The sequence below is a fragment of the Dendrobates tinctorius genome, unplaced genomic scaffold (assembly GCF_039654945.1).
Source record: "Dendrobates tinctorius isolate UK_male_01 unplaced genomic scaffold, ASM3965494v1 ptg000004l, whole genome shotgun sequence".
Taxonomy (NCBI): domain Eukaryota; kingdom Metazoa; phylum Chordata; class Amphibia; order Anura; family Dendrobatidae; genus Dendrobates; species Dendrobates tinctorius.
The window spans coordinates 43175737-43202797 of NW_027361672.1; the positions used below are offsets into that span (position 1 = coordinate 43175737).

General features: G+C 47.0%; 2 protein-coding genes and 1 long non-coding RNA gene across 6 annotated transcripts in view; 1 reads left to right on the forward strand and 2 right to left on the reverse strand.

Annotated features, from left to right (window-relative positions):
* Window positions 1-1351, reverse strand: part of FARS2 (phenylalanyl-tRNA synthetase 2, mitochondrial) — a 478466-nt gene extending 477115 nt beyond the window's left edge. Inside the window, 2 exon segments of the mRNA XM_073567345.1 lie at window positions 1259-1314; window positions 1316-1351. Of these exon segments, the coding sequence (XP_073423446.1) occupies window positions 1259-1314; window positions 1316-1351 (92 nt within the window).
* A 2314-nt stretch (window positions 1352-3665) lies between these two features.
* Window positions 3666-25507, reverse strand: LOC141083215 (uncharacterized). 2 transcript variants are annotated; one of them, XR_012230668.1, is made up of 3 exons: window positions 25301-25507; window positions 19393-19519; window positions 3666-6313 (listed from the first exon to the last, which is right to left on the reverse strand). It is a non-coding gene; the product is annotated as an uncharacterized lncRNA (long non-coding RNA). The 2 variants fall into 2 exon arrangements; XR_012230669.1 differs by lacking the exon at window positions 3666-6313 and adding an exon at window positions 11979-12673.
* A 137-nt stretch (window positions 25508-25644) lies between these two features.
* Window positions 25645-27061, forward strand: part of LYRM4 (LYR motif containing 4) — a 209650-nt gene continuing 208233 nt past the window's right edge. For 2 of the 3 annotated variants that reach the window (XM_073567362.1, XM_073567375.1), the window contains exon 1: window positions 25645-25779. Coding sequence is in view for 1 of the 3 variants with exons in the window: in XM_073567369.1 (XP_073423470.1) it covers window positions 25697-25779 (83 nt within the window). In the remaining 2 variants the exon portion in view is untranslated. The remainder of the gene's footprint in view (window positions 25780-27061) is intronic. The other variant, XM_073567369.1, reaches the window with a different exon arrangement.

Consider the following 27061-nt stretch of genomic DNA (forward strand, 5'->3'; position numbering starts at 1 on the left):
TCGGCTCTGGACCTTAAAAGGGAATCCGTCAACATAATTTTGCTATGTAATCTGAGAGGAGCATGATGTGGGGGCAGAGAGCCTGATTTCAGTGATATGTCACTTTCTGGGCTGTGTGTTGTGTTATTAAAATCAGTGTATTACTAGCATGAGATTATCACTACAGGACTAGGTGTCTCCTGCCTCCTTGTCAACTGCTCTGTGTAATCCTGCCCTCATCACCACTGATTAGCAGCTTACAGTCACTATACAGTGTACACAGAAAGCTGCCAGTGGTGTGGGCAGTGTTATACAGGGCTCAGCATTCTGAGCAATGCTAGATCTGCAGCAGAGAAAACTGTGGTTGTAGCAAAATGACAGCATGCAGACTAGCAAGTGACACATCACTGGAATCAGGGTCTATGTGCCTACATCATGAAGAACCTGCTGATAGATTCTCTTTAAACACTCGAATACCAATTCTGGGTTTACTACTGGACGTAAAACACATAGTATACTTTTATAGATGATACAGCACCAGATTTAGCAAAATAAACTGTATACATTATTAAATAGATCTCTTACACCTCATGAGCCTCGTGTACTTTCTTAGAAAATCCACAGAAGGGTGGCTGGATAATTTTTTTTTCACCGAGTGCTGCAAGAGAGCTCATGAGTCAAGGTAGTACGAGACCTCAACAGCAGGGAGGAAGGACATTGAGAAGCTGTCAATCACATTAGATGGGCAGACACTAAATGAGTGCACTTTGACAGCCTCTAGCTGGACTCACAACATACTCTTTTTCGGATCAGACAGAAAACTTACAAAAAGGATTGCACTACCATTCCGGCATGCATCTTCAAAGTAAGTGCACCAGCTTCATCAGGTATAACATCTATTTAGTAATTTCTGCAGTTTCCATTGTGAAATCCCACACACAGGCTGTGCACATACAGTGCTGGGTTTCCTGTGTGGCCAGCTCCCTTTGCATGGACTAGTAGCAGATGAGACATGAAGCTGTACTCTAATGAGAAGCAGGGCCCTTTTCTGATCAAAGGGTTAACTATTGTGTACAGAACTGAAACTGTCAGCGACCAGGAAACCTGCAGGATCGCTCCCCCCACCCGGTGACCTCCACACACAGGTACCAGTCACATGTCCCCTCTGTGGTCAGCTGGTGCAGCGGCCCTGGACATGACAGTATGTGATCGCGCCTCCATAGAAAGAGGCTGCAGAGAAGAGCCGGAGCCCACAGCACGGAGCAGGCTATACACTCACAGGAGCTGCGCAGGGAGGCGCATGACTGCAGGCACAACACAGGGCACACCGAGCTCCTAAAGGCTGAAGGACCTGACGTGACGTCACCACCATGTGCTAGTCACGTGTGAGGGCGGAGTCCGGGCGTGCGGCAGGAGGATTGTCGTGTACTGCTTTCTCCTACCGCGAATATAAATGTGAGAGCCTCGGAAAGGAATCAGTACACACAGTGCAAGACAAGCACGCTGTACAATGTATCCACGGTGTATGACATGCACGCCGTACAATGTATCCACGGTGTACGACAAGCACGCCGTACAATGTATCCACGGTGTACGACAAGCACGCCGTACAATGTATCCACGGTGTACGACAAGCACGCCGTACAATGTATCCACGGTGTACGACAAGCACGCCGTACAATGTATCCACGGTGTACGGCAAGCACGCCGTACAATGTATCCACGGTGTACGGCAAGCACGCCGTACAATGTATCCACAGTATATGACAAGCACGCCGCACAATGTATCCGCAGTATCTGACAAGCACGCCGTACAATGTATCCACAGTGTACGACAAGCACGCCGGTGTGTACAATGTATCCACAGAATACAACAAGCACGCTGCACAATGTATCCACAGTATATGACAAGCACGCCGCACAATGTATCCGCAGTATATGACAAGCACACCGTACAATGTATCCACGGTGTATGACAAGCACGTCGTACAATGTATCCACGGTGTACGACAAGCACGCCGGCGTGTACAATGTATCCACAGCATACAACAAGCACGCCGCACAATGTATCCGCAGTATATGACAAGCACGCCGCACAATGTATCCGCAGTATATGACAAGCACACCGTACAATGTATCCGCAGTATATGACAAGCACACCGTACAATGTATCCACGGTGTATGACAAGCACGCCGTACAATGTATCCATGGTGTGCGACAAGCACGCCGGCGTGTACAATGTATCCACGGTGTATGACAAGCACGCCGTACAATGTATCCACAGCATACAACAAGCAGCGTATCCACAGCGTACGGCAAGCACGCCGCACAATGTATCCGCAGTATATGACAAGCACGCCGTACAATGTATCCACGGTGTATGACAAGCACACCGTACAATGTATCCACGTTGTACGGCAAGCACGCCGGCGTGTACAATGTATCCACGGTGTATGACAAGCACGCCGTACAATGTATCTACAGCATACAAGCAGCGTATCCACAGCGTACGACAAGCAGCACGCCGTACAATGTATCCACAGCATACGACAAGCACGCCGCACAATGTATCCGCAGTATATGACAAGCACGCCGTACAATGTATCCGCAGTATATGACAAGCACGCCGTACAATGTATCCACAGCGTACGACAAGCACGCCGCACAATGTATCCGCAGTATATGACAAGCACGCCGCACAATGTATCCGCAGTATATGACAAGCACACCGTACAATGTATCCACAGCGTACGACAAGCACGTCGTACAATGTATCCACGGTGTATAAGCACGCCGTACAATGTTTCCACGGCGTACGACAAGCACGTCGTACAATGTATCCACAGCGTATGACAAGCACGTCGTACAATGTATCCACGGTGTATGACAAGCACACCGTACAATGTATCCACGGTGTACGACAAGCAGCGTATCCACAGCGTACGACAAGCAGCACGCCGCAAAATGTATCCACAGCGTACGACAAGCACGCCGTACAATGTATCCACAGCGTACGACAAGCACGCCGTACAATGTATCCACAGCGTACGACAAGCACGCCGCACAATGTATCCACAGCGTATGACAAGCACGCCGTACAATGTATCCACGGTGTACGACAAGCACGCCGGTGTGTACAATGTTTCCACGATGTATGACAAGCACGCCGTACAATGTATCCACAGCATACAAGCAGCGTATCCACAGCGTACGACAAGCAGCACGCCGTACAATGTATCCACAGCGTACAACAAGCACGCCGCACAATGTATCCGCAGTATATGACAAGCAAGCCGTACAATGTATCCACAGCGTACGACAAGCACGCCGCATAATGTATCCGCAGTGTATGACAAGCACGCCGTACTTATGTATCCACAGTGTATGACAAGCACGCCATACAATGTATCCACAGCATACAACAAGCAGCGTATCCACAGCGTACGACAAGCAGCGCGCCGTACAATGTATCCACAGCATATGACAAGCACGCCGCACAATGTATCCACAGTATATCAGTCCTTGAATTGCCAAATCCAACACATGTGAGCTCATGAATACAAAATATGAATCAACCCACTGGTGGCTCCTACACGGCCCCAAAAGACATGAGCATAAACTAATGATTCAAAAAGTATCAAAAAATTCTTTATTAACAATTTTAAAAATATTTGCATAGTTCAAAAATACAGTACAGGAAAAAACAAATATGACACCAACTAGCTCCCCACAAACAGTGTTAACTGCTGCTTAGCATGAGACAAGGCGCCATTACAACTTCTCATTTTGCAATTTTACTACTGGTATGGAAATTTTAAAACGGCCTATAACAGACACCATCCCCCTTGTTCATTGCTGTGCCAAACTACACCCACACAATGGCCACACTGGGGGATAGCACAATAAAAATCAGGCCTTCAAAACCACTACCCATCTTCCTCTAAACATGCAATCAACTCGGGTATTAACCCAAGAGGAGAATGTGCCCAACCTTAATAAAGTGTAAGTATTTACATATTGCAACAGTCTGCCTTGCACACATTACCTGGATCCCTGCAGCATCAATACCATTGAAAAGGAGCCTGTGTCACTCAGCCCCGACGCGCACGTTTCGCCCTGCTTCCTCTGGGGGCATGTCTACACTGAGGGTACGTTCACCTTATATATGCACCCTGGCCCTGGGTAAGAAGTTCCACAATCATAGGAAATGTATGTCACCTGAGTGAACGTGGACGGCGCGTGTGCCGACGGAGCTCCGCTCCTGTCAAAAAGCAGCCATCAAGGCACGGCCATGGTGGCTAAACCACATCCCCCCGTGATGACGCGGTGATGGGGTGTGGAGCCAGCAGCTAATGCCGTTGCCCGGATGCCTGAGCACGCCCAAGTCCGCGCATGCGCTCTACATCACTCTGGGTAAAAGAACCGTGTGTGCCTAAATCTCGTGAGAGTTCGCGCTTATGCCGTGTTGCCGAGAGACAATGAAACCCGCGGCTAATACCGGTTGCCTGGATACCCAAACCGCACAAAAGATTGCGCATGAGCTGTGCTACCACTACAGAGTGAGAACCGCTGCTATGCCAATTACCTGGATGCCACCAAAACACACATCACCATATTACCACATTTGCATGGTAGATCACTCCAATATTTAAATGTTAAATCACATAAACAAACAAATCAATGGTATTACTGCTGGAACACCCTATATCATTGCACCGTGGTCCACTATGGAAACGGAGTATCAATTAGAATACCATATACAAAAGCTAATAGTTAGCAAAAGCATACTCAAGCCTCCCATATACATACAAATAATCCCCATAGACAATGATAAACGGTTGCCCAACACAAACACCCCTAACTGATGATTACTTTAATGGTGTGATACCTAACTTATTGACACTATATGGCAGAAAAAATGTGTCGATTAACCAATCCTACTGGAATGATACCTTCCTCCCAATCCCTCCCTCCCCACATGATTGATAATAAAAAAATGTCCAATAGAGCAGAAGGAAGTCTAAAATGGAGAAGATCCATGGTGTATTTCCACATCTGGGATTAACCATAGCCGTAAGCTACCGGCATAGTGATGTAAACACACTTCCTCCATGTTGACCATAGTAGCAGGACACCTCTTGCAATCCGGGGTAACCTTCAGGAACCATGGACTCCATCACACCCATGCCAGGAATATGCAATATAGAAGAGACAAAAATAAATGAACTAGAAAATTCATAACACATAAAAAATGCAAATATGCACCCACCTAAAAAGTCAAGAGTTACCAATAAAACCAAAACAAAAAAGGAAGAAAAAAACCCCTATAAAGGGAAAATACAGACTCCAATACTTATAGAAACGCCCCAAAACCAGCATTTTCATTCAAACCTGCCGGACTAAGTGTACCTAACCTATAGATCCATTTACATTCCAATTTCCCCAGTTCCATAACAATATCTCCACCCCTTGATCTCAAAGTTATCATATCAATCCCCCTAATTCTCAACACAAGAGGCTTACAATCATGGAATTTCTTGAAATGTCTAGGAAGCGTTTTTAATCCCGTGTCATCAATGGCAGACTTAGCCTTTCCGATGTCCAGACAATGTTCCCTTGTACGAATCTTGAGTTCATGGGACGTAAGCCCCACGTACACCTTCTTACATGGGCATGAAGCATGGTATATTACTCCTTTTTAAGAGCAAGTAATACGTTTTCGAATTTCAAACACTTGTGACCCATCATGATTCACGAAGGTGTTGCTTCTTACCACATTGGCGCAGGCCTTACATAACCCGCAAGGAAAAAAGCCTGTATTCACCACCGTGGGCTCCCTATTACCTGATTCAAAATGGCTGTGCACCAACCGGTCACGCAAATTTCGTGCTCGTTTGGCCACCATTGAAGGAACAGGGTCAAGTAATTTGCCCAAGACCGGATCCGTGAGCAAAACACTCCAATACTTTTTTAAAACATCTCTACATTCATTCCATTGATCATGGAAAGGAGTAATGAACCTCACCTTATTGTCACCCAAATGGTCTTTACGTGCCTGGCACAATAATGCATCCCTTGGAGTCTTCTTGGCTCTATTATAGCACTTCCGAATACTTCTATGGCTGTAGCCACGTGCCTCAAATCGTTGAGCCAAATCTTTTGATTGCCTCTCAAATTGTTGATTATCCGAGCATAGGCATTTAACTCGGAGAAATTGCCCAATAGGGATACCCTGAATCAATGACTTTGGGTGAAAAGAATTGGCCTGGAGTAGAGAGTTCGTAGCAGTTTCCTTGCGAAAGATAGTAGTAGACAGAACCCTTTCTTTGAAAGCTGCAATAGAGAGGTCCAAAAAATCAATGGAACGTCCAAATTTATAGGTAAGATGAATATTATACACATTGTCATTTAGACAACTCATGGTAGTTTCAAGGTCCTCAAGTGATCCCTCCCATATGAACAAAACATCATCGATGAATCGCATCCAGTTGTGGATGCGATTCATTCCAGGTATTTGATCGCTAATAAAAATTTCTCGCTCCCAGAACCCCAAAAATAAATTTGCATAAGACGGAGCGCAAGCAGCCCCCATGGCAGTACCTTGATGTTGTAAAAAAAAATTTTTGTCAAACGTAAACACGTTATGTTTTAAGACAAATTCTAACGATTCAATCACAAGGGCAGCCATGGGTTTAGTTACATTGCTGACGAGTAAAAACCACCGGACCGTTCTGATGTCATCCTCATGACGGATGGAGGCATAGAGCGCCTCAACATCCGCTGTCACTAACACCATCTCAGTGTTTAGGTGAACATGGTTCAGGTGGTTGAAAGCTGCAGTCGTGTCCTTAATACACGATGGAAGCTCCTCAGCCAGTGGCTTTAAATAATAATCAATGATGTCACAAATCACCTTGCATAACCCCTCTTTGCTTGAGGACCTTAGGAATAAGATAAAAAGTTGGCAATTTGGGTTTCAATTTTTTAATCAAATCATCCAATCTCTTCGGAATGATGTGGTGTTCAAGGGCTGATTCCAAAATGTCCACCAATATCGTTTGAAATTTACTGGTTGGATTAAAGGTGAGTTGTTTATAACAGTTTCTATTATTCAGCAATTTCTCGGCCTGGCAGATGTACATGCTTTTTGGCCATATAACAATATTGCCACCTTTATCAGCCATCTTAACCCCTTCACGACCTTTGACGCCACGTAGGTGTCATGAAAAGTCGTGCCAGAACGACCCATGACGCCCATGTGGCGTCATGACTTTAAAGCCCCCTGCGGGTCGGGTGACCTAGGTCACTGAAAGGTCACCCGACCCGCAGATACAGGGGGCTTTGTTCTTCGCCACAGGGGGCGTGGCTTCGCCCCCACGTGGCTACGATCGCTCTGATTAGCTGTTAAAAGTGAAACAGCCAAATCAGAGCGATAGTAATATTTCATCAATGAAAATTGATGAAATATTACAATCCAGCCATGGCCGATGCTGCTGTAGCATCGGACATGGCTGGAGACACCGATTCCACCCCCCCCACCGGCGATCGCCCCCCCCCGCAACTGAATGACAGCGGCGATCTGCCGCCGCTGTCATCATCTGCCCCCCTCCCATTCCCCCTGCTCCCCGCCAGCTTCCGATAACCCCCTCACCCCATCTCACCTCCCCCGGCACCTTCTAAGTCCCCCTGTCGCTCCCGGTGTCCGGCGGGTCCGGTTCATGGGCGCCGCCATCTTGAAAATGGCGGGCGCATGCGCAGCTGCAGATTCCATTCTTTCATTTTGATCACTCTCACAGTGATCAAAATGAAAGAAAAAGTAAATAAACCCCCCGATTATCACCCCCATAGGTAGGCACAACTAATAAAGTAAAGAAAATATTTTTATTTTTATTTTTCCATTAGGGTTAGGGTTAGGGTTGAAAAGAGGGTTAGGGTTAGGGTTGAAAAGAGGGTTAGGGTTAGGGTTGGAAAGAGGGTTAGGGTTAGAAAGAGGGTTAGGGTTAGGGTTGGAAAGGGTTAGGGTTGGAAAGAGGGTTAGGGTTAGGGTTGGAAAGAGGGTTAGGGTTGGAAAGAGGGTTAGGGTTAGGATTGGAAAGAGGGTTAGGGTTGGAAAGAAGGTTAGGGTTGAATTAGGGTTAGGGTTGGAATTAGGGTTAGGGTTGGAATTAGGGTTAGGGTTGGAATTAGGATTAGAATTAGGGTTGGAATTAGGGTTAGCGTTGGAATTAGGGTTAGGCTTGTGGTTAGGGATGTGTTAGGGTTAGAGCTGTGGTTAGGGGTGTGTTGGGGTTAGGGTTGGAGTTAGAATTGAGGGGTTTCCACTGTTTAGGCACATCAGGGGGTCTCCAAACGCGACATGGTGCAACCATTGATTCCAGCCAATTTTGCGTTCAAAAAGTCAAACGGTGCATCCTCCCTTCCAAGCCCTGACATGTGCCCAAACAGTGATTTACCCCAACATATGGGGTATCAGCGTACTCAGGAAAAATTGCACAACAACTTTTGGGGACTAATTTCCCGTGTTACCCTTGGGAAAATAAAAAATTGGGGGCTAAAAAATTATTTTTGTGGAAAAAAATGATTTTTTCATTTTCATGTCTCTGCATTATAAACTTCTGTGAAGCACTTGGGGGCTCAAAGTGCTCACAACACATCTTACATACGTTCCTTGGAAGGTCTAGTTTCCAAAATGGGGTCACTTGTGGGGGGTTTCCACTGTTTAGGCACATCAGGGGCTCTGCAAACGTAATTACGACCGCAGACTATTCCATCAAAGTCTGCATTTCAAAACGTCACTACTTCCATTCCGAGCCCTGACGTGTGCCCAAACAATGGTTCCCCCCCACATATGGGGTACCAGCATACTCAGGACAAACTGGACAACAACTTTTGGGGTCCAATTTCTCCTGTTACCCTTGTGAAAATAAAAAATTGAGAGCTAAAAAATCATTTTTTGAGGAAAAAAAATTATTTTTTATTTTCATGGCTCTGCGTTATAATCTTCTGTGAAGCACTTGGGGGTTCAGTGTGCTCACCACACATTTAGGCAACTTCCTTATGGGGTCTAGTTTCCAAAATGGGGTCACTTGGGGGGGGTTTCCACAGTTTAGGTACATCAAGGGCTCTGCAAATGTAACATGATGCCCGCAGACCATGCCATCAAAGTCAGCATTTCAAAATGTCACTACTTCCCTTCCGAGCCCTGACGTGTGCCCAAACAGTGGTTCCCCCCCACATATGGGGTATCAGCGTACTCAGGACAAACTGTACAACAACTTTTGGGGTCCAATTCATCCTGTTACTGTTGTGAAAAAAAATTGCGGGCTAAAAATCTTTTTTTTTTTGAGGAAAAAAAATGATTTTTTATTTTCACGGCTCTGCGTTATAAACTTCTGTGAAGCACTTGGGGGTTCAAGGTGCTCACCACACATCTAGATAAGTTCCTTGGGGGGTCTAGTTTCCAAAATGAGGTCACATGCTGGGGGTTTCTAGTGTTTAGGCACACAGGGGCTCTGCAAATGTAACATGACACCCTCAGACCATGCCATCAAAGTCAGCATTTCAAAATGTCACTACCTCCCTGCTGAGTCCCGACGTGTGCCCAAACAGTTGGCCCCCCCACATATGGGGTACCAGTGTACTCAGGACTAACTGTACAACAACTTTTGGGGTCCAATTTATCCTGGTACCCCTGTGAAAATAAAAAATTGCGGACTAAAAATATTTTTTTTAAGAAAAAAAATATTTTTTATTCTCACGGCTCTGCGTTATAAACTTCTGTGAAGCACCTGGGGGTTCAAAGTGCTCACTATGCATCTAGATAAGTTCCTTAGGGGGTCTAGTTTCCATACTGGGGTCATTTGTGGGGGAGCTCCAAAGTTTAGGCCCCCCGGTGGCTCTCCAAACACAACATGGTGTCCGCTAACGATTGGAGCTAATTTTCATTTCAAAAAGTCAAATGGCACTTCTTCCCTTCTGAGCCCTGCTGTGCGCCCAAACAGTGGTTCCCCCCCACATATGGGGTACCAGCGTACTCAGGACAAACTGGACAACAACTTTTGTGGTCCAATTTCTCCTGTTACCCTTGTGAAAATAAAAAATAGCGTGCTAAAAAATCTTTTTTGAGGAAAAAAAATGATTTTTTATTTTCACTGCTCTACGTTATAAACTTTTGTAAAGCACTTGGGGGTTCAAAGTGCTCCCTACACATCTAGATAAGTTCCTTAAGGGGTCTAGTTTCCAAAATGGTGTCACTTGTGGGGGAGCTCCAATGTTTAGGTACACAGGGGCTCTCCAAACGCGACATGGTGTCCGATAACGATTGGAGCGAATTTTCCATTCAAAAAGTCAAATAGCGCTCCTTCACTTACGGACCCTGCCGTGCGCCCAAAGAGTGGTTTATGACCACATATAAGGTATCTGTGCACTCAGGAGAAATTGCCCAACACATTTTAGGATCCATTTTATCCTGTTGCCCATGTGAAAATGAAAAAACTGAGACCAAAAGAAAATTTTTGTGAAAAAAAAGTACTTTTTTTTTACCGATCAATTTGTGAAGCACCTGGGGGGTTCAAAGTGATCACTATGCATGTAGATAAGTTCCTTGGGGGGTCTAGTTTCCAAAATGGGGTCACTTGTGGGGAAGCTCCAGTGCTTAGGCGCACAGCGACTCTCCAAACACGACATGGCAAGCGCTAAATATTCCAGCATATTTTCCATTCAAAAAGTCAAATGTTCTCCTTCCCTTCCGAGCCCTGCCGTGCTCCCAAACAGTGGTTTATGACCACATATGAGGTATCAGTGTACTCAGGAGAAATTGCCCAACAAATTTTAGGATCCATTTTATCCTGTAGCCCATGTGAAAATGAAAAAAATTAATGATAAAAGAAAATTTGTGGTGCAAAAAATAAAATGTCCATTTTTTCCTTCCACGTTGCTTTAGTTCCTGTGAAGCACCTGAAGGGTTAATAATCTCCTAGAATGTAGTTTTGAGTAGCTTGAGGGGTGCAGTTTTTAGAATGGTGTCACTTTTGGGTATTTTCTGCCATATAGACCCCTCAAAGTGACTTCAAATGTGAGGTGGTCCCTAAAAAAAATGGTTTTGTAAATATAGTTGTAAAAATGAGAAATCGCTGGTCAACTTTTAACCCTTATAACTTCCTAACAAAAAAAAAATTGTTTCCAAAATTGTGCTGATGTAAAGTAGACATGTGGGAAATGTTATTTAGTAACTATTTTGTGTCACATCACTCTCTGGTTTAACAGAATAAAAATTCAAAATTTGAAAATTGCGAAATTTTCAAAATTTTCGCCAAATTTCTGTTTTTTTCACAAATAAACGCAAAAATTATCGACCTAAGTTTACCACTAACATGAAGCCCAATATGTCACGAAAAAACAATCTCAGAATCGCTAAGATGCGTTGAAGTGTTCCAGAGTTATTACCTCATAAAGGGACACTGGTCAGAATTGCAAAAAATGGCCAGGTCATTAAGGTCAAAATAGGCTGGGTCATGAAGGGGTTAAACACCACGTCATCCCACCCCTCCATCGCGGATAGAGCTCTTCTTTCAAGATCAGTTAAATTTGACCCTCTTTTCTGTTTAGATGACAACGTAACAATATCCCTTGCCACAAGCTTGGTAAACACCTCCACCGCCGGTACCAATGATATTGGGGGAAATTTTTTTGATTTTCCAATCAAATGATTCGGAATATTGCTCACCTCCTCAGTTTGTTCATCCAGAAGGGATTGCAAGTTAGCTAGAGCTTCCTGCTCCTCTCTTGTCGGAAAAAAATCAAGATTCTCAGGTTTTGTATGAATCTTTTGAAGGACCAGTTTTCTTGAGAATAAATGTAGGTCTTTGATTAACGTAAAGGGGTCTAAATAGGATGAAACAAAAAAAATCAATCCCTTTTGCAACACAGCCACCTGACTGTCTGTTAATATGTGTTGGGACAGGTTGATTACCTTTAACTGATCATCCCGTCGATTTATTTTAAAAAAATGCTGATCTCTCTTTCCCAATTGTCTGGTGCGTGGTCTTGTGTCCACCTCAATGGCTTGGCTCTCGTTCTCACTGACTGAAGAGAATGATTGTGCAGAAGAGCTTCGTGAAAAGTCCCTTTTAACTGAGTTTTTCTTCATCTGCTAGCGAAAAATCTTGCCTGTGGCAAAATCTGTATTATCCCTTTCAAACTTGTTGAATTTATCCGTACTGATTGTTTTCTCCCATTTTTCCATATCCTTCTCCAAATTGGAGATGGCTTCCTGGAAATTGGCAGCCGTCATTTCAGCCTGTAGTTTTTTTTCCAGGTCTTTAATTTCATCCTCCATTCTAACCAGGGTCATATTGTTTTTATCAATAATTATCTGGATAAATTCCAGGGAACAAGTATTTGCTGCCTTTATCCATCTCTGGATCAAGATGTCATCTTCCAACTCAAAGGAAGGAAGAACCTGGATTCTCAGCCCACGTGGGATGATTTTTTAGTCCCAATAATTTTGTAGGGCAGTCCTCGTCCACCAGACTTTCGGTTTCTTGTGAAGTATGTTTCTGTATTTCTTTAAAACCTCTTGACTATTAACACACAAAGAACTCATATTTGAACCTGTACCTTTCTTAAAAACATCAGTCGCTTTTGCTAGCCAAGAATTTTCTCTAGACTTGAAATCCATAGTCCAACGGCACACTGTTAGAACAACAGTAAATCACAATATATCAGTCCTTGAATTGCCAAATCACAACACATGTGAGCTCATGAATACAAAATATGAATCAACCCACTGGTGGCTCCTACACGGCCCCAAAAGACATGAGCATAAACCAATGATTCATAAAGTATCAAAAAATTCTTTAATAATTAACAATTTAAAAAATATTTGCATAGTTCAAAAATACAGTACAGGAACAAACAAATATGACAACAACTAGCTCCCCACAAACAGTGTTAACTGCTGCTTAGCATGAGACAAGGCGCCATTACAACTTCTCATTTTGCAATTTTACCACTGGTATGGAGATTTTAAAACTGCCTATAACAGACACCATCCCCCTTGTTCATTGCTGTGCCAAACTACACCCACACAATGGCCACACTGGGGGATAGCACAATAAAAATCAGGCCTTCAAAACCACTACCCATCTTCCTCTAAACATGCAATCACAAGTCGGGTGTTAACCCATGCTGAAGTAAACCAAGAGGAGAATGTGCCCAACCTTAATAAAGTGTAAGTATTTACATATTGCAACAGTCTGCCTTGCACACATTACCTGGATCCCTGCAGCATCAATACCAGTGAAAAGGAGCTTGTGTCACTCAGCCCCGACGCGCACGTTTCTCCCTGCTTCCTCGGGGGGCATGTCTACACCGAGGGTACGTTCACCTTATATATGCACCCTGGCCCTGGGTAAGAAGTTCCACAATCATAGGAAATGTATGTTGCCTGAGTGAACGTGGCCGGCGCATACACCGACGGAGCTCCGCTCCTGTCAAAAAGCGGCCATCAAGGCACGGCCATGGTGGCTAAACCACATCCCCCCGTGATGACGCGGTGATGGGGTGTGGAGCCAGCAGCTAATGCCATTGCCCGGATGCCCGAGCACGCCCAAGTCCGTGCATGCGCACTACGTCACTCTGGGTAATAGAACCGTGTGTGCCTAAATCTCGCGAGAGTTCGCACTTATGCCGTGTTGCTGAGAGACAATGAAACCCGCGGCTAATACCGGTTGCCTGGATAACCAAACCGCACAAAAGATTGCGCATGAGCTGTGCTACCACTACAGAGTGAGAACCGCTGCTATGCCAATTACCTGGATGCCACCAAACACACATCACCATATTACCACATTTGCATGGTAGATCACTCCAATATTTAAATGTTAGATCACATAAACAAACAAATCAATGGTATTACTGCTGGAACACCCCATATCATTGCACCGTGGTCCACTATGGAAACGGAGTATCAATTAGAATACCATATACAAAAGCTAATAGTTAGCAAAAGCATACTCAAGCCTCCCATATACATACAAATAATCCCCATAGACAATGATAAACGGTTGCCCAACTCAAACACCCCTAACTGATGATTACTTTAATGGTGTGATACCTAACTTATTGACACTATATGGCAGAAAAAATGTGTCGATTAACCAATCCTACTGGAATGATACCTTCCTCCCAATACCTCCCTCCCCACATGAATGATAATGAAAAAATGTACAATAGAGCAGAAGGAAGTCCAAAATGGGGAAGATCCATGGTGCATTTTCCACATCCGGGATTAACCATAGCCGTAAGCTACCGGCATAGTGATGTAAACACACTTCCTCCATGTTGACCATAGTAGCAGGACACCTCTTGCAATCCGGGGTAACCTTCAGGAACCATGGACTCCATCACACCCATGCCAGGAATATGCAATATAGAAGAGACAAAAATAAATGAACTAGAAAATTCATAACACATAAAAAATGCAAATATGCACCCACCTAAAAAGTCAAGAGTTACCAATAAAACCAAAACAAAAAAGGAAGAAAAAACCCCCTATAAAGGGAAAATACAGACTCCAATACTTTCAAGGGAACTGTTAGGAGTCAGGTTTTTGCGGTCGCTATGCAGGAATCCAGACCCTCACATTCTGCAGTCTCCTGCTCTTTATCCACTGCAGAAGAGATTGCAGAGGAGACTGCCTTGCAGCAAATCTCTCCTGAGTAGTGTTGAGCAATACTTTCCGATATTGAGAAGTATCGGATCGGATTGGATCAGACCGATACCCAAAAAGTATCGGGTATCGCCGATTCCGATACCGGAAGTCCCATGCAAGTCAATGGGGCACAAATATCGGAATTAAAAAAAACCCTTTCTTTACTTGCATATCCAGTTCGGGAGGGGGGAAGAGTGTGGGCGGTGCGTGGGCGGACACTGTGCGTGTATGTGTGTGCGGGCGGGGTCTGAACGGGCCTGCCGGGGGTCTGTGCGGGCCTGCCGGGGGTCTGTGCGGGCCTGCCGGGGGTCTGTGCGGGCCTGCCGGGGGTTGTGTGTGTGTGCAGGCATCGTCCGATGGGACTACAAGTCCCATCGGGCTATGCCTGCTATAATGACAGTGATTGACACATTAGCCAATGATGGGACAGTAGTAGTCCCATCATCCGGCTAATGTGTTGAATGTAAAAAAAAAATAAATAAATACTACATACATACTACATTCATACAACATACATACATACTACATATATACTACATTCATACAACATACATACATGCTACATACATACTTCATATATACTACATTCATACAACATACATACATACTACATACATACATATATACTACATTCATACAACATACATACATAATACATACTACATACATACTACATACATACAACATACATAAAACATGCTACAGACATACAACATACACACTACATACAATACATTCATACAATACATGCATATAGACATACAGTACATATAACATAGAGTACATACTCACCATCACTTGTCACTTTGTTCCCCGAAGCCAGTGTCATCTTTAAAAAATATTAAAATAACAAACAACCGATATACTCCCTGATCCGCAGAAATCCACGAGTGTCCCACGACGATCTCCCGTGGAGAACAGCAGCATCAGCTGATGCCACCGCTCTCTAGGGGCCCCAGGAGTACAATGACGGGAGGTAGGTATCCTTCCGCACTGTATTCCTCCGCCACTGTAAAAAAATAGTCCCTAGTCTCACTTTTGGCATTGCTGTGTGAGAAAGTTCCCACGCAGCTTTTGCCATAAAGTGAGACCAGTGAACTATAGTAACCTCTCAGTGATGCAGTGCAGGAGATCGTCGTGGGTGCATATTTGCATTTTTTATGTGTTATGAATTTTCTAGTTAATTTATTTTTGTCTCTTCTATATTGCATATTCCTGGCATGGGTGTGATGGAGTCCTTGGTTCCTGAAGGTTACCCCGGATTGCAAGAGGTGTCCTGCTACTATGGTCAACATGGAGGAAGTGTGTTTACATCACTATGCCGGTAGCTTACGGCTATGGTTAATCCCGGATGTGGAAATGCACCATGGATCTTCTCCATTTTAGACTTCCTTCTGCTCTATTGGACATTTTTTCATTATCAATCATGTGGGGAGGGAGGGATTGGGAGGAAGGTATCATTCCAGTAGGATTGGTTAATCGACATATTTTTTCTGCCATATATTGTCAATAAGTTAGGTATCACACCATTAAAGTAATCATCAGTTAGGGGTGTTTGTGTTGGGCAACCGTTTATCATTGTCTATGGGGATTATTTGTATGTATATGGGAGGCTTGAGTATGCTTTTGCTAACTATTAGCTTTTGTATATGGTATTCTAATTGATACTCCGTTTCCATAGTGGACCACGGTGCAATGATATGGGGTGTTCCAGCAGTAATACCACTGATTTGTTTGTTTATGTGATCTAACATTTAAATATTGGAGTGATCTACCATGCAAATGTGGTAATATGGTGATGTGTGTTTTGGTGGCATCCAGGTAATTGGCAAAGCAGCGGTTCTCACTCTGTAGTGGTAGCACAGCTCATGCGCAATCTTTTGTGCGGTTTGGGTATCCAGGCAACCGGTATTAGCCGCGGGTTTCATTGTCTCTCGGCAACACGGCATAAGCGCGAACTCTCACGAGATTTAGGCACACACGGTTCTATTACCCAGAGTGACGTAGTGCGCATGCGCGGACTTGGGCGCGCTCGGGCTTCCGGGCAACGGCATTAGCTGCTGGCTCCACACCCCATCACCGCGTCATCACGGGGGGATGTGGTTTAGCCACCATGGCCGTGCCTTGATGGCCGCTTTTTTACAGGAGCGGAGCTCCGTCGGTGCATGCGCCGTCCACGTTCACTCAGGCAACATACATTTCCTATGATTGTGGAATTTCTTACCCAGGGCCAGGGTGCATATATAAGGTGATCGTACCCTCGGTGTAGACATGCCCCCCGAGGAAGCAGGGCGAAACGTGCGCGTCGGGGCTGAGTGACACAGGCTCCTTTTCACTGGTCTTGATGCTGCAGGGATCCAGGTAATGTGTGCAAGGCAGACTGTTGCAATATGTAAATACTTACACTTTATTAAGGTTGGGCACATTCTCCTCTTGGTTTACTTCAGCATGGGTTAACACCCGAGTTGTGATTGCATGTTTAGAGGAAGATGGGTAGTGGTTTTGAAGGCCTGATTTTTATTGTGACATCCCCCAGTGTGGCCATTGTGTGGGTGTAGTTTGGCACAGCAATGAACAAGGGGGATGGTGTCTGTTATAGGCAGTTTTAAAATCTCCATACCAGTGGTAAAATTGCAAAATGAGAGGTTGTAATGGCGCCTTGTCTCATGCTAAGCAGCAGTTAACACTGTTTGTGGGGAGCTAGTTGGTGTCATATTTGTTTGTTCCTGTACTGTATTTTTGAACTATGCAAATATTTTTAAAATTGTTAATTAATAAAGAATTTTTTAATGTATCCACAGTGTATGACAAACACGCCGTACAATGTATCCACAGCGTATGACAAGCACGCCGCACAATGTATCCACAGTGTATGACAAACACGCCGCACAATGTATCCACAACGTATGACAAGCACTCCGTATAATGTATCCACAGTGTACGACAAGCACGCCGTACAATGTAGCCACAGTGTATGACAAGCACGCTGTACAATGTATGCACTGTGTATGACAAGCACGCTGTACAATGTATCCATGGTGTATGACAGGCACACTGTACAATGTATCCAGGGGCGGACACTGACAGCTTGGGTCCCCTGTGCAAGAAATGTGTCTGGGCCCCCTTCCTTTTATCATCCTGTCAGCCAGAGCCACCGGACTACTACCCCTAATATCCCACATCATCCCGTCACCCAGAGCGACCGGACTACTACCCCTAATATCCCACATCATCCCGTCAGAGCCGCCGGACTACTACCCCTAATATCCCACATCATCCCGTCATTGCCACCGGACTACTACCCCTAATATCCCACATCATCCCGTCAGCCAGAGCTACCAGACTACTACCCCTAATATCCCACATCGTCCCGCCAGCCAGAGCCATCGGACTACTACCCCTAATATCCCACATCATCCTGTCAAAGCCACCGGACTACTACCCCTAATATCCCACATCATCCCGTCAGCCTGGGGTCAGAACCAGAGCGCTGAGTGGAACGGTCCTGACTTCCATACCGGGGATCCCTTTAAGAGATGCCTGGGGTCAGAACCAGAGCGCTGAGTGTATTTGTCCTGACTTCCATACCAATGATCCCTTTAATAGAAGCCTGGGGTGAGAATCAGAGCGCTGAGGGTTTTACCCTAACTTCCATACTGGAGATCCCTTTAATAGAAGCTTGGGGTGAGAATCAGAGCGCTGAGGGATTTACCCTAACTTCCATACCGGAGATCCCTTTAAGAGAGGCCTGGGGTCAGAACCAGAGCGCTAAGTGGATTTGACATGACTTGCATACCAATGATCCCTTTAACAGAACCCTGGGGTCAGAATCATTGCGTTGAGGGATTTGCCCTAATTTCCATACAGGAGATCCCTTTAAGAGAGCCTGGGGTCAGAACCAAAGCGCTGGATGGATTTGCCTTGACTTCCATAATGGAGATCCCTTTAAGCAAGGCCTGGGGTCAGTACCAAAGCGCAGAGTGGATTTGCCCTAACTTCCATACCAATGATCCCTTTAAGAGACCCTGGGGTCAGAACCACAGAGCTCATTGGAACGGTCCTAACTTCCATACCAGGGATCCCTTTAAGAGAGGCCTGGAGTCAAAACCAAAGCCCTAGATGGATTTGCTCTAACTTCCATACCAATAATCCCTTTAAGAGGGAAGATGTGCCTATGGGATGGAGGATGTTTGATGTGTATATGGGCAGGGAGGGGGGATTCATTTCTGTCATATGCTCTCTGCTCCTTTCTGGGGGTCAGACAATGGCTGGGAGCTTATGTTCCTGGGGATGCTAGACTTCTCCCACCATGTCAGTGTCTGCTGAGGTGTTGTCAAGTGGGAAAACTTGCTCATAGTAACCAATCACAGCTCAGCTACTTTTAACCAGCTCTGGTGAAATGAGAGATGCTTAGTGATTGGTTGCAAGGAAAACTGTTGCTCACAGCAACCAATCATAGCTCAACTTCTTTTGAACAGCTCTGGTAAAATGAAAGATGCTTCGTGATTGGTTGGTGATACACACACATACATACATTCACTGTTATATATAGAGATATAGCCACACACACATACATGTATATATATTACATAGTCTCTTTTAATATGTATATTGCTGTCCCTTTTACAGTGCCCTCTCTTGTTATGTACAGAACCGTCCCTTACATATTGGATTATATAGAGCCCTGTTTATTACATACCGTCCTGTCTTGTTAGCTGTATAATGCAATGATGGCTGATGGAGCATGGGAAAGCTTCCTTTCTAATGGAGGAGCTGATGGACTGGTAGTCTGGTCACCGCCTCCTCGAACAGCAGTCATTTTATATCTAAAAAGAGAGGGGACTATGTAATAAAAGAGGATGCCGTGAATAACAAAAATAACAAGAATACACTATGTAAGAGACAGCACTATACATAACAGCAGAGGAAGCTATATAATGAGCGACGACACCATACATAACTAGAGAGGATGGTATGTAATAAGGGACAATGTTATACATAATAAAAGAGGAAACTATGTAACTAAGGATGGTGTTAGACAGAATTAGTGAGTACACTATATGCTAAGGGACTGTGTTATACATAATAAGTGAGTACACTATATGCTAAGGGACTGTGTTAGACATAGTGAGTACAGCATATACTAAGGGACTGTGTTAGACATAGTAAGTGAGTACACCATATACTAAGGGTCTGTTAGGCATAATAAGCGATATAACGTCTTCCTCCACCTCCCTGTTCCTAAATCCATTATAAATCCCCCTTCCTCCCATCCCAATTATTATTATTATTATTTATATAGCGCCATTAATTCCATGGTGCTGTACATGAGATGGGGGGTTACATACAAAGTTATAGATATCGTTAACAGTAAACAAATTTACAATGACAGACTGGTACAGAGGGGAGAGAGGACCCTGTCCTTGCGGACTTACATTCTACGGGATAGTGGTGAAGAGACAGAAGGTCGGGGTGCAGCAGCTCTGGTGGTGATGAGGCGGCAGCTCAATCCCAATCCCCCACACCCCTCATTGTTCTCCACCCCCTGCACCCATCATTGCCCTTTCCACAAACATTGTCCTTTCCACTACCACCTCCATCATTGCCTTTTCCACTACCACCATCATTGCCTTTTCCCCACCACCCCATCATTGTCCATTCCACCACCTCCATCATTGCTTTCTCCCCCCACCATCCTCATCATTGCCCTCTCCATCACCCCCATCATTGCCCTCTCCCCCACCAACTCCATCATTACCTCCTTCCCCACCAGCCCCATCATTGTCCTTTCCACTGCCACCATCCTTGCCTTCTCCCCCACCATTGCCCATTCCACCACCTCCATCATTTCCTCCTCCTCCCCCATCATTGTCCTTTCAACTGCCATCATCATTGCCTTCACTCCCACCACCCCCATCATTGTCCTTTCCACTGCCACCATCATTGCCCATTCCACAACCTCCATCATTTCCTCCTCTCCCGCCACCCCATCATTGTCCTTTCAACTGCCACCATCATTGCTTTCTCCCCTACCACCCTCATCATTGCCTTCTCTCCTATCACTGCCCTCTCTTCCACCTACACACACAGCACCATTCACCTCTCTGCATGTTCCCCTGCAGCGACACACACTCACAGCACCTCTCACCTCTCCACACACCCACACACATACATACACACACACACAGCACCTCTCCGCACGCTCTCTGGCTGCATCACCATCACCGGCAGCTTCCTCTCTATCGCACAGGCGCGCCGCTGACTGTGTCAGACACAGGAAGCAGGACATATCGCTGCAGCTCTGCTCTGCTGCCATTTTCTCTTGCAGGCAGCGGAGCTGCAGGGATCTCTCCCTGCCCGCCACACATGAGGGCAATCTGGCCAGGGGGCCCCCGGAGCCTCAGGGCCGAATAAACAGGCCAGATTGCCCTCATTATTAGCCGTCCTGCAGGGGATGCCCGACACCTCCAGGCCCCGGTGCAGCCGCACCGGCTGCACATGCGGTATGTCCGCCAGTGTGTGGCACACGGAAAGCACATGTCGCGTCCGTCTGCAAGTCTGGGCTGCAGACAGACAGCACCCCGAGTAGCACCGACACCCTTTACCCCTATACAGGGATCTGGATTTACTGCAGAGCCCAGGAAGCGCTGTCTGAACAGGAGCAGAGTGCCAGAGCAGAACGGTCGCAATAGAAAAGCAGGAAGGGAGCCAAAAATGGAGTCGGAAACCAGGCGAGCAGTGGAGGTACAGAAACGGCAGGCAGAGGCAGAGTCGAGAGTCCAGGCAGAGGTCAAAAACCGGGAGAGTAGCGGAGGTACAAAATCGTCAGGCAGTAGAGGGGGTCAGGAATCCAGGCCAAGGTCAGCGTCAGTAATCGGGAGAAATGCAAGGTACAAAAACGGCAGGCAACAGAGTAGTCAGAAGTTCAGGCTGAGGTCGGAGTTAACAATAGGCAATCACAAGTAACACGTAGGGGAACCAAGAATATATCCGGCGGCTTGCAAGCCCAGTCCCAAGGTATTTGAGGGATCAGGTCGTCCCTCACAGGCTCCCGGGCTGGTGATGTCATCAGGACCGCCCCCAAGGACCAGACCTGATGATGATGCACCAGCCCCTTCATGACTGACAGAGGAGCGGAGTCTGCGTCCAGTAGACGCCTGCGCAGAAGCCCTTTCACTGTTGCCGCCCTCGGGCACGAGCCACGGCGCCTCCTAGTGGCTGAGGGCGGAACAGCAGGCCCCGAGATCGACGACGACATGTCAGTCCGGCGTCTCCTGGTGGCCGAGGCCTGGACAGCAGGCCCCGAGCCCGAGGGCGGCGTGACAGTCCGTCGCCTCCTAGTGGCTGAGGGTGGAACAGCCGGCCCAGAGTCTGACGGCGACATGACAGCACATGAACGACACACAAATGACACACACAGGCAACACAGGCACTGGTTTGTCCAGTACCTGAAACATCAGTAGTGTGAAGGAGGCCTAAGGCTGTTTTTATTGAATGCTGGGTCCAATCTGCCCTTTGCAAGTTTGAGAAATATTAGGTTTAGGTTCCCATCCAAGAAAGATCACCTTGCCATGGTTGATGGGCTCTCATGAATTGCCCAATTTATGCGCTAAGTACCTTCATTTTTATAAGTATTTTTTATATAACATAATATATATTCAATGTTTGCATGCATCTCAGCGCTCACAGAGTTATGCTGTATTCACTGTTTAACATCATGTCCTCACTATATCTGAAACTGAACCTGTCAAAGACTGAACTCCTTGTGTTTCCTCCCGTTACTAATGTACCTTTACCCGACATTGCTATTTCTGTGTGTGGTTCCACTATTACTCCCCAGCAACATACCCGCTGTCTTGGGGTCATACTTGACTCTGAGCTTTCCTTTGTGCCCCACATACGATCACTGTCTCGCTCTTGTCATCTGCACCTCAAAAACATTTCTAGAATTCGACCTTTTCTTACTTTGGACTTCGCAAAAACTCTCACTGTTTCTCTTATTCATTCTCGTCTCAACTATTGTAACTCTCTTCTAATCGGTCTCCCTCTTACCAAACTCTCCCCTCTCCAATCTGTCTTGAATGCTGCAGCCAGGATCATATTCCTCACCAATCGTTACACCGATGCCTCTACCTTGTGCCAGTCATTACACTGGCTACCCATCCACCCCAGAATTCAGTATAAACTTATTACCCTCAACCACAAAGACCTCCATGGCTCTGCACCACCCTACATCTCCTCCCTTGTTTCAGAATACCACCCTAACCGCGCCCTCCGTTCTGCTGATGACCTGAGGTTAGCATCCTCAATAATCAGAACCTCCCACTCCAGTCTCCAAGACTTTACACGTGCTGCACCAATTCTTTGGAATGCACTTCCCAGGTCAATACGATTAGTCCCCAATCCCCACAATTTTAAGCGTGCCCTGAAAACGCATTAATTCAGACTGGCCTATCGCCTCAACATATTAACCTAATCTATCCCTGAGTGGCACAGTCAAAAGTTTTACCATAACCAGGTTCCCTGCATCATGTTCCCACATGCTTTATGCATCCATTAGCCCTCTGTGTCTGTACTGTTACACACTTAACATTATGGCTGGTCCATACAATCAGGGCAATTGTTACCACCCACCTTTCGTGTCTACCTCTTTCCTCATAGACTGTAAGCTTGCGAGCAGGGCCCTCATTCCTCTTGGTATTTGTTATAATCTATGTGATTATTGTTATGCTGTAATGTCTATTGTCTGTACAAGTCCCCTCTGAAATATAAGGTGCTGCGGAATATGTCGGCGCTATAGAAATAAAATTTATTATTATTATTATATTATGCAGTCATAGCGGCTTGCACCTGTTCACACTTGCTTTTATTATGTTCGGAGATGCTGGTCAACGTTTGTGTAGTTAATTACAATGTGTGATGCACACTGTACAATGTAAGTATAATATATCATACACTGTACAATATAACTACAATATATGACAAGCACTGTATGATGTAACTACAATATATAACACACTGTACAATATAACTACAATATATAACACTGTACAATATAATTATAATGTATAAAACACTGTACAACGTATCACACACCGTACATTATAACTGCAATGTACAGTATGACACACTTTACGACGTAACTACAACGTATGACACACTGTACAATCTCTGCACTCATCAGCAGGCACAGGCAGAAGCGGCCACTGTGCAGTAACACTATATGGGCCCTGCAGTCCAATAGCTCATCATAATGCACACTTCCGCCTGCTCTGGAGATGGTAGTGGCCCCTGTGCACCAATGATATGTACGCTCTCATGTGCACTACACCCACAGCTTTACAAGTGATGTCCTATACACTCACACACTTAGGCTAGTTTCACACTTGTGTTAGGAGGCGCAGCGGACGCTCGCCATGCAGCTCCGCCCCCTCCGGTCAGCTCTTCCTATGGGCGCATGGCGCTGCATGCAATCTGCGTACCCTATCGTTAGCATTGGGTACGCAGGCTGTGCGATGGTATGATTTTGACGGCGCATGCTCCCTTTTGACGGTGCGCCGATGTGCGCCAAATGCACCATGTTGCATTTTAATGTGCAAGGCGCACCATCAAAGGGGTGCACGCGCCGTCAAAATCATACCATCGCACAGCCTGCGTACCCAATGCTAACGATAGGGTACGCAGATTGCATGCAGCGCCATGCGCCCATAGGAAGAGCTGACCGGAGGGGGCGCGGTAGGGGGCGGAGCTGCACGGCAAGCGTACGCTGCGCCTCCTAACGCAAGTGTGAACATAGCCTTACACCGCTCTACCCTGGATCTTTTAGGTTGTGTTCACATTTGCTTTCTGACATTCCGTTTGGCTGTACTGTTTTAGTAAGGCTAATTTCACACATTAGTTTTTTGCCGTCAGGCAGGATCCGGCTATTTTTAGAAAAAACGGATCCGGCATAAATTTTGGAGAACTGTAGAAACGGATCCGTTTTTCTGCCGGATCCGTCTAGTAGGTTATATCTGTTTCCTGGGGGCAGGCCAATTGGATCTGAGCATGCGCAGACTTAAAAAAACGGATCCGGTGGCTGGATCCGTCTTTTTCTGGATCCGGCGCATTCCGGCGCCCATAGACTTTCATTGTGGCAAAAAGACGGAAGCGTCGGATCCGGCGCTTCCGGCTTTTTCGCCGGAGACAAAAAACGTTGCAGTAGCCGTTTTTTTCCAGACGCCGGAATGAGACAAGTAGCCGGATCCGGCAAAAAACGGATGAAACGCAATGCCATACGGCGCTAATGCAAGTCAATGGGGAAAAACTGGATCCGGCATTGCATTTTGCCGGATCCGGTTTTACAAAAAAAAGCCGGATCGCGCCTGACGGCGAAAACCTGATGTGTGAAAGAGGCCTAACAGACAGAATTATGCAACCAAAGTGTTTTTTTATAAACCTGGTGTAAACAGAAGTAGACGGCCCCCTCTGGGTGTTACCGGGGGTGTCTGGGTTCTGTGGTGTCAGAATGGACGGAAAAACACAGCCTGCAGATCCCAGACTATTCAATGGGGCCCCTCCACTTCCACCAGTTACACATCACTACTCCCCCAAAAAGCATCAGACACCTGGAATGTCAGAACTCAGGTGCGATTCCAGTCATAGGCGGGGGCGATTCTGGCTGCGACCAAACCATGCAAGCTGTCGCTGCTAGGTCGCAATGCAATAGTTGAATTGAATTTGCGACACAAGTGGCCAGCGACAACACAGGTGCGAGAAGGCCAGTCTCGTTATGTTTGTGACTTGCCTCTCGCAGTGGCAATCTAACCCCGTCTCTATTGCACTGCGACGTAGTAGCGACACATAGCACACTTGTCGCCGCAGCCTCACGCACTGTCTGGTCTGCCCTGCTCTGCGCCGCCGCTGTCCGCCTGTGGAGCAGGCAGCAACTCCAGCTCAGCAGCACCCATATAGGACACGCCCCCAGCTGCAGTCTGACTCCTCCCACACACGTGATTAATCACATGACTGACTGTGACATCACCCAAGGTCCTGTACCTGTACCTCCTGAGAGCTGGCATCTCCCGCCACCTGGTCGCGGAGCAGAGTGAGTGTCCCGTGTACATCCAGCACAGTGTCAGGCACCACACAGCCACCGGCCGCCCGTCACTGAGGTTCTCTATGTCTCCTGCTCCATACAGGCACATTAGCTCCTATTAGTAACTTACCGTCCCCCAGCTCGTACCTGCCCAGTGAGGATACTTTTGACATGAGTGGTTTTGATCAGTGGGGCCCGGGCGCTGGACCCCCCACCGTGTACAGTCACCCCTCACCGTATACAGCCACCCCCCCACAGTGTACATTTACCCCCCACCCCCACCCTGTACGGTCACCCCCCCCCACTGTGTACAGTCACCCCTCACTGTGTACAGTCACCCCCCCCACCCTGTACAGTCAGCCCCCACCCTGTACAGTCACCCCCCACCTGTACATTTACCCCCCACCTGTACATTTACCCCCCACCCTGTACAGTCACCCCCCCCCACTGTGTACAGTCACCCCTCACTGTGTATAGTCACCCCCCCACCTGTACATTTACCCCCCCCTGTACAGTCACCCCCTCACTGTGTATAGTCACCCCTCACTGCGTACGGTCACCCGCCCCACCGTGTACGGTCACCCCCTCACCGTGTACAGTCACCCCCCCACTGTGTACAGTCACCCCCCTCACCGTGTACAGTCACCCCTCCACCCTGTACAGTCGCCCCCCCCTCACCGTGTACAGTCACCCCCCCACTGTGTACGGTCACCCCCCCACTGTGTACGGTCACCCCCCCACTGTGTACAGTCACCCCCCCACTGTGTACAGTCGCCCCCCCTCACCCTGTATGGTCACCCCCTCACCGTGTACAGTCGCCCCCCCTCACCGTGTACAGTCGCCCCCCCTCACCGTGTACAGTCGCCCCCCCTCACCGTGTACAGTCGCCCCCCCTCACCGTGTACAGTCGCCCCCCCTCACCGTGTACAGTCGCCCCCCCTCACCGTGTACAGTCACCCCCCTCACCCTGTACGGTCGCCCCCCCCTCACCCTGTACGGTCGCCCCCCCCTCACTCTGTACGGTCGCCCCCCCCTCACCCTGTACGGTCGCCCCCCCCTCACCCTGTACGGTCGCCCCCCCCTCACCCTGTACGGTCGCCCCCCCCTCACCCTGTACGGTCGCCCCCCCCTCACCCTGTACGGTCGCCCCCCCCTCACCCTGTACGGTCGCCCCCCCCTCACCCTGTACGGTCGCCCCCCCCTCACCCTGTACGGTCGCCCCCCCCTCACCCTGTACGGTCGCCCCCCCTCACCGTGTACAGTCACCCCCCCCTCACCGTGTACAGTCACC